Source organism: Bactrocera latifrons, unplaced genomic scaffold, assembly GCF_001853355.1.
Source record: "Bactrocera latifrons isolate USDA-ARS-PBARC rearing strain unplaced genomic scaffold, ASM185335v1 scaffold_31, whole genome shotgun sequence".
In the NCBI taxonomy this organism is placed as follows: domain Eukaryota; kingdom Metazoa; phylum Arthropoda; class Insecta; order Diptera; family Tephritidae; genus Bactrocera; species Bactrocera latifrons.
In genome coordinates this window covers 1373810-1382329 of record NW_017536741.1, presented here as the reverse complement: position 1 = coordinate 1382329, position 8520 = coordinate 1373810, and the positions used below count along the sequence as shown (strand labels likewise).

General features: G+C 39.6%; 1 protein-coding gene across 1 annotated transcript; it reads right to left on the bottom strand.

The window, feature by feature from the left end:
• Positions 1 to 5060: 5060 nt before the first annotated feature.
• On the bottom strand, positions 5061 to 6991 carry LOC108970735 (probable cytochrome P450 6a13). The gene is made up of 2 exons (XM_018936270.1): positions 5692 to 6991; positions 5061 to 5636 (listed from the first exon to the last, which is right to left on the bottom strand). Exons 1-2 carry the CDS (start codon positions 6752 to 6754, stop codon positions 5227 to 5229), a joined length of 1473 nt encoding a protein of 490 aa, XP_018791815.1. The 5' UTR covers positions 6755 to 6991; the 3' UTR covers positions 5061 to 5226.
• Positions 6992 to 8520: the final 1529 nt, after the last annotated feature.

Sequence of the window (8520 nt, the reverse complement as noted above, 5' to 3'; positions counted from 1 at the left end):
AAAAAAAAAAAAAAAAAAACAAATTCAAGTGTGATTAGAAATACGAAAAGATTTTTTCAACTCACCTATAGTATGAAATTTCAAAAATAGTTTCGTACAAAATATTGTGAAATATCAAAAAAGCAGAATAAAAAATATATGTAAAATGCTGTTTATATGATGAAACTTACATTTTGAAAAAAAAAAAAAATATATACATATATACATATATATGTATATATATTTGGTAGTAATAAGTTTTCAAACATTAATTCATTTTAAATCACAAAAAGGGAAAGTAAGTAAAAATGCGTGCTTCCTCTCTTTCTGGATCTCTGGACTGAAATGGCAGCGCGATACTTTGCCCAAAAACTGCGGACTCTCACTCTTCACGTTTTGATTTAAGCCAAAATAATTACATTTGCCTTCGCATACACGTTACTCATACGCCCCGTTGCTCTTTAATGAGTTTCACATTTATATGGGCAACAGCCAGCGGCGGCAAGTAAGCGGTGTGCGTGTAAATAATCTGCAACGGCAAACAACGCACAAAATTAAATACAAACACAAATAAATAATGTTGTGCGCAAGGCGACCAAAGCAAGAGGCAAAATTTAATTTACACACGTACTCCGGCGTGTTTATGTGGTTTGCGCCAGTTAAAAACAAAGTTTTTTTTGTTCTTTTTTGAAATACCAACAGCTGTTCAACAACTTACTGTCGACTCCTGGCGCTTATACTAAGCGCCAAACTGTCGGTGTGGTGACCTCGAATTACAGAAAATAAAAGTAAAAGCAAAAAAAAAAAAAAAAAAAAAAAAAAAAAAAAAAAAAAAAATTACGAAAAAACGACATTGTCACAGACACATAGGTAAAGTGCTTGGTTAAAAGATGCTGTTTGCCAGCAATAACAACAACATCACTAAAAATTCATGTTGCTGCATAAAATACGTGCAATTTCGCTGCAGTGTTCACTAAATCGCTAAACTCAGCTGCGTACGTGTGAGTGTGTGTGAGTGTATATGTTTGGGATATGCAAAGCAATAATCTGAGGTAGACATCACGCTGCGTGCAGTTGAAAAGCAGTGACCTGAGGAGGGGATAACGAGCTTCTCAAGTGGGCAACAAGAAGTAGGGAGCGCGTTCGCTGAGTCTACGGTGTGCAGTGTGCCGGGAAGCATTTTTGTAAATGTGTGTTAGTGCAGAAAGTAGTTTTTAATATATTTTGGTTGGCAGGTTTTGCAAAATAGGTTCTAAGCGAAATGTTTACATAGCAGAAATGTGCGAGGAGGTTTTGCCATTATCTGCCGAGAGCAGATTTGTCAAATAAAAATATGCTTTGATTGAACCCTGATCTCTATTGTGAGGATATGCAGCTGCAACCACCGCACCATGCCACCTCTCCTTGTATTGCGCTATTCATTTCCCCCATTGACTGCTGCATTCGCTTATATTTATTTATATTATCCTCTGATTTTGCCCTCCTCACCATGACTTCATTTATATATTTTAGTTTGCTTTGTCGGCAACACGGTATCGCTTGTTATCTAAACAAAGTATCACAAACTAATTCAATATTCTGTCACTTTATCTCATCAATGCTGATTGTGTGCACAATATGCATATTTGGTTTCCATGCGGCTGCACAAACTGAAATAAATATGAGGTTTTGTGTAAATGCCGGCGCTTGAGCGTCCATTGGCTGCGGCACATTTATGCAAAATGGAATTTGCATAACATATTTAGCGCGTGTGGAGCGTGTAAGTCAGTGAACTATTTGTTATAAATTCAATAAATATTTGCGCCATGTGTTATTATTTGCGAAAGTGTGTGTTATGGAAAATTTATTTATTTCCAACTCATATTTATACTTGAGGCGCACAGCTAGTGTGAAATTAAATAAAAAATAAAATCAAAAAATTATTAAAAATAACGCAATACAATTTTAAATCGATGTGTCAATTAAGTTTTGACTTAGGGTCGTCTAAAATGTTCAATCAGCTGCATAAAAAAAAAATTGGTAAAACTATTTTTTTTTCAAAGCCGTAAATTTGCTAATCTTTTAGAGACATCGACCTGAAAATTTGCACACGTTTTTCTTCAACCACAAAACTGCTCATATGTCGGAACCGTTGGACCACCGCAGAATATAGCTGCCATGCAAACTGAACGCTCCAAATCAAGTTTTAGTATGGAAAACCTTTTCATTTGAGGATATATCTGCACGAAATTTTGAACGATTAATTTTCTTAAGCACCGCCACAATCTCCGGAGAAATTGTTCAGATGGGACCACTACAACGTGTAGCTGTCAAACCAATCGCATCAAACTAATTTCCGCTACAAAAATTGGTCCTTTTGTTTTTGTGAAGAATATTTTGGCTTCAGTGCAATCGAAGTTAATGTTTTTTTTTCTGATTTTTGTTTCCAAAAACATTGCTTCTTAGACTGCTCCACATTGTGTTCCCCTTAATTGAAGATACTAGTTATCTTTTGCTTTCATTTAAACCGTCAAAATATCGTATAAGCAAATAAAAAGCGTTAGTTTCCCCATGTGATTTCAAACATGAAATTGAAATTACTTTCAATTAATAATAACAGCTACATATTGCACTGAAAACTAAATTTTGAACACAAATAATTGATGTTATAACAAAAAATGTTGATTGGCATTGAACTAACGTTTCACCTCCACCTTCATTTATGCATCTCCAACTCCATTAATTCACGCAAACGTCCATTTATCCACCTCCACATTTAATACAATTATAGTTATGCGCACTTCCCTATTCGACGTTCCAATTTTCTGAATTTCAGCTTCAATTGCTCCCCCCTCTGCGGCAAACAGGTTGTATATTTGCGCCGTTTCCTTCCAGCGCCAAGCGACACAGCGCATCTGTCAACGGTATTGTTTTATTGAATGCAAAGCTTACCTGTGGCGCCGCTGTGCTCTTGTCGTGGCTTTAAAATCATCGTCCTCATTAATCAATACGAATCTGAACCAGCCAGCGCCAATTGTCAGCACACACCCTCGCCGCAAGTTGTTGCTTTCATTGACGGCACAATTCGTCTCGCTTTTGTTTGGGGCGTCGTGTAGCCTTTTTGGCCGCGCGACCTCGCATATGCGCTACGAACTGCGAATTGACAAGTATCGCGTGTTTTCGTTGGTATGGCATATGTGTGGTAACATGCGGTATGCAGCATGTGGCATGAAAATCAGCGTTACACATCAATAATTCGATACAATGATGCGCGTGTGAATGAATTCGTTACGTAGAAATGACTTTTCTTTGTTGAAATGTGGGTCTGTTTGCGGGAAATCTTTCCATGTTGTATGCCATTAAACTTTCGCGTTTACTCGCGGCGCAACTGGCTAAAAATTGACGTTTAATAAATTGAAAAAGTTCGTGAAACCTTAAAGCGCAATTTTTAACCGATACGCATTACATTGCTAAGCATGACTTTATTCTAGTCAAACTCACTTCTTAACCCACACAAGTACGGCCGGAAAATGTATAGCTTGCTTCAGATATAAATATGAGAGAAACTAAATTTAACTGAAAAGTTAGAGAAATCTAAGTATTTATGAATTAATCTTGTGGTTCAGTCGTTAAATATAATTGGAGTTTCTTAATTGCATTACATTTCATTCTAACTTCACAGCTAAGTTTTAAGTTTCACCGAGCTTTTGCAAATCTTTGATGTAAACTTTATTTTAAAGAGGACTGTTAAGCAAGCGGTAACAAATAATAAAAAAAGAGCGCAAGGAGAGTGTAAAATGTGCGCTGAATCAGTGATGTTGACTTTGATATTCTTAAAAGCTCTTACGTTAGTTATACCCTGAACAGGGTGATGATGATGAGAAAATGAATTGTGCCTCGAATGCTGACTGGCGGTGGATGGAATGGATTTCTTTTAGGAATCCTAAACAAAGAAAATCATGGGTTAATCCGGAAGAACCATCAACACCGAAAGCAAAAGGAGAACGATTCGGTGGGATCAGAGGCGTGATATATCACGAGCTTTTTAAATCTGGTGAAACTGTTAATGTCATTGTTGTAAAGGATACATAATCCCCGTTGGGATTTTAAAGATTATATAAGTTTTTATGGACGTCATCCAACGGTAGGCCAAGGAAAGGTGCTGTTTCGACGGGGTCGGATAAAGGGAGAAGGGTGCCAGATGTGTAAGGTTAGCAGGGTATGTAAAGAGATGCCTAGTATTATGCGGGAACTTATTGAGCGTTGGACATATGATATGTCAGAATCTAATCTGGGTAAATAGCAGTTTTACTTGCTACAGTAGCCAGAAGGAAGCTACGCATGGATCACTCTCGTTTCTTGCGCCAACTCGAGCTCTTCGTCTGCTATGGGTTGTGGGTAGACTACAAGTACGCCATTCACTGAGAGGAAGTTGGTGAAGGTGTTAACTGCATCACTGTGAACAGCGGTCAGTGGATGTTGTCCTGTAAGTTTGCGGCTTCCTTGTCTGCATTTCACTGTATCCTAGTAAAATTGTTAATTCTAATCGCTACTGCGGGCAAATATAGCATTCGATGGAACGATGAGCTGTACGAGATATACGACGACATTAACATAGTTCAGCGAATTAAAAGACAGCGGCTATGTTGGCTAGGTCATATCGTCCGAATGGACGAAAATACTCCAGATCTGAAAGTATACAACGCAGTAGCCGCCGGGGGAAGCAGAGGAAAAGGAAGATCTCGGCTGCAACCGCGTAAGCGGTTTCTACGCCAGTAAAGAAGAACAATTGCTACTTACAACAAATAATCAATTTCAATGCATTGCTCGGAAAAACGACCAAAATGGATCAGAAGACAGAAATTTTGGTATACGATAATGCCAAGTCTGGTAAATCCGGCGCATAGGATAGCTGCACAGAAAACAAAATCGATTAAGAGGACAATCAAAGTACTTGGCTGGGAGCTGCTATCCTATGCGCCGGATTTACCATACTTGACTCTTCCCGATTATAATTTTTCATCGATGGATGACTTTGGTTCTCACATAGAAGTCAAAAATTGTGTGGCGGATTAGTTTGCTTTAAATGACGAACATTTGTCTGGTTTTTGATTTTATTTATTTATAAATGGTTAAGACAATTACTTAAATACTGCATAAGATTATTTTATTTTTAAATTACGAAAATAACACGATCATGTTTTATGAAACGCGAATAAATAAAAAAGGCAATTGAATCGATATCTATTCTTAAATTGCAAGCGCTTTTTATACTCTTTGCAGCTTCACCATAACCTCGCTAACGCTCTCTTCATCTGTTTTGCGTTCTTCCACCGGCTGCTGCGCATCCTCGCTAACCGCTATTGTGTGACGGTGCAGCAGCGTTACGACCGCCACTTTAATGAGCATGGTGCTCAAACGCTTGCCCCAACAGGTGCGTGGTCCGTCGTCGAACGCCAAGTAAGCGCATGAGTGACGTGTCATCACTGCGGCTGCGTTGAAGCGTGATGGGTCGAACTGGTCGGGTTCCGGATAAATGCTTGGATCGTGGTGTATGGCATACACCGGCACCAATACGCTGGCATTACGCTCGATGACGTGCATAGTGTTCGGTACGTGATACTCGCGCATAGTGCGGCGCATGAGCAGGTCGGTTGTAGGGTATTTTCGCAGAGTTTCTGAAACGTAAAATATGTTTCTCATTGTTGATTTTGTATTGAAAAGTGCACTCACCTGACACCACCTGATCCAAGTAGTGCATGCGTCCCATGGCTTCAAAGTTAAATTGATCTGCATTGGATTGCAATGCATCCACTACTTCCTGTCTTAGTTCACGCTGAACTTCGGCATTTTCCACCAGTTCACGTACGCAGTTCACCAAAGTTAAAGCCAAGTGTCCAAAGCCTGTTAGTAGTAAGGCAAGTGATCGTACGGCCAGACGCATTGCCTGCAATTCATAATCGAGTCGGTTGATTTCACTGTCCCCCTCTTCGTCATTAGCCATCATTTCGGCGAGTAATTGCAGTATATTATTGTTACTTGCTTCATTCGATCTTTTCTCAATCCTTGCTTTAAGGACAACCTCTTCCAGCTCCGCAAATTCCTGTGCTTCCGTTTGCCCTTGTGTGCACTTCGTACACTCCGCATACACCAGCTTCCCCTTAGCTTTATTTGACAATATTGTCTTGCATTCCTGCTCCAATAGATCTTTGATGCGCAAACGTAGCGCCACTGCCGGGTCACTTGCATCATCCAGCTCAACGCCAAAAACACAACTCAGCAAAGCGCTTGCCGCGTAACGTATAAAGAGCGCTTTCACGTCTATTGTAACATATTCGCTTGGTAGGAGTCCACTTGACTTGCCTCTTAAACACTCAGCTGCCTTCATGACGCTGGGAAATATGTGAGCCATTTTTACCGACCAGAAAGCAGGCGTTAACCTACGGAGGATCGCCTGCCATTTGGCATTATCTGGCGAGTAGATTTCATTTTCATTCAACCGATCAGAGAAACTTGTGAAGTCATCGATTAGTATGCGCTTCACCAGATCCAAGTCGAGCACGACAAAAGCAGGTGCGTTTTCCAAGAATATACCGACAACCGGCACAGTTGCTTTGAACTTTTCGTAAGCGCCGTTTATTAGTTCTTTCGATCGCTCCTTGTAGCTCAGCATGGCAGGTTTTATGTGCGGAATTCCGCGTCGATCAAAGTAAATAAATTTGTAGCGATAGTAGGTGTACCACAACGAGATCGGTACAAGTATGCCGGAAATAGTGCACGCGTAAAACCAAGCCATTTCGGTGGCTTAGAATATTATATCAAATAAATTAAATTTTCACATAAATTTTTGTAGAACTGTAATTTTTTATTCTTTGCACCCTTATTTTCGTGAACTACATCACCACTGCTCCCATCAGCGGTACAAATCGCCGGATTATTGTTGTTCTTCAAATGTGCCTTGACTTTCGTTTTCCGCTGACTCAGAGAACATGTTTTTTATGTTACAGAGAAAATATAGTTTTATTTCAGAGATCTGATGGATGTGCTGCTCAGTGAGAGACTGTTAGAGCAGGTGTTGCTTGGAGAGCGAAGCTGCGGAGTCGAGCTTACATATATCAAATTGGCAACAAAGAGTAAAGTAAGAGAGAAGAGAGTCATTTTTGAAGATGCATATAGAAGGAGTATGATTACGGTTAATATTACTCATTAAATAGATGTGACGTAAGTATCGATTATTTTTTTTAGTAATATACTTATGTTAATGTGCACTGGCAGTGCTGTATCGTTCAATAAATTTTTTTTAATCCACTCAATCCAATTATTTTCCGTCATATGTAAAACAGGACCTCTCTGAAAATGATAAGAATAGTTATGGCATAAATCACATGACCAAAGCTGAAGTATTTGTTAAGAGGAAAGAAGCTTAATCGAGAGATGTCTTGGCGCACAAAAACATGTCGAAATTAAATGATATATGATAAATTTTGAATTGTGAGTGAGTACAAGCGTTGCTTGCCGTTATCTCTGTCTCCCATGCGCTTCATATAGCGCGTGCTTCATATGATCAAGCAAGATGGTGGCATTTTTCAGCATGCAGTTCAAGAAGTTAATGAATTAACAGTGCAGTACAGCTTATAAAATAATTAATTACAGAGTTGGCAAGGTATTTTCTTGGTGCTCATCAACTGCGCTGACAAAGTAATGAGCCGAAATGAAAGCTTTATGAAAAACGAGACTTTAAGTGGCACTATAAGGATATTAGCGACATCAAAAGTAGACATACAACGAAGCTATAAAATGCGACTGTTTATAATTGCGTAATAATTATTTGGCGCGCAGAGTTTTGACGGGCACCGGGCCGCGCTTTCTCGCCCTGCCGCGCTAAGCAAGTAGGTAGTATGCAGGCGACGCAATTTGTGACAAGATATAATAAGGTCTATTACTTAAATATTTTATAAGGCGTCTGACACACAAGAAACAAAATTTTGTGAAATTTAAGGATCTACATCTTGGTTTCGAACCAAACGTCGCAGTCGCACACCAGCCAACCAAGACTGATGGCCATACGCGCTTGCCAGAGCGTGGGAGGAAATTAAGCTCTTCAGTAAGTGATAATTTGCGCCCATATAAGTCTTCACTTTATTGCAGAAAGAGCCAGCGCCAGCTTCACCTCATCTCACACACACACTTATACCAGAATCACACACACACATGCACATACTTACTACACGCTTACCTTGGCGCTTGATGCGCACTTTCCTTTAGCCACAAAGTGTCGTTTTCCGAGCGTATCATCACTTGCTCGTGCCACGAGAACTTTTCGGCAATTAGTTAAACACTTTGACGTTCAACTAAATTACGCAGTTTTGCATATATGATAATGCGTTTGCGTATGCGCGTGTGTGTGGTCATGATAGGTATGTGTACTGGTGCTGGAGAGGCGCTTGAATACACACTTGAAGCGCTTTTGCTGCGCTGCGACAAAGGCAAAGGAACAATAACAAATATACGCACACACACATCCAAATTACAGAGAGTTATTGTGCAGACATCAGCAATTAA

What these genes read in the sequence shown, in the direction of transcription:
- LOC108970735 (XM_018936270.1), bottom strand. Translation starts at nt 6,754, where the DNA reads ATGGCTTGGTTTTACGCGTGCACTATTTCCGGCATACTTGTACCGATC. An exon ending in CTTGGATCAGGTGGTGTCAG is followed by an intron (nt 5,637 to 5,691) that starts GTGAGTGCACTT and finishes TTTACGTTTCAG; the next exon opens with AAACTCTGCGAAAATACCCT.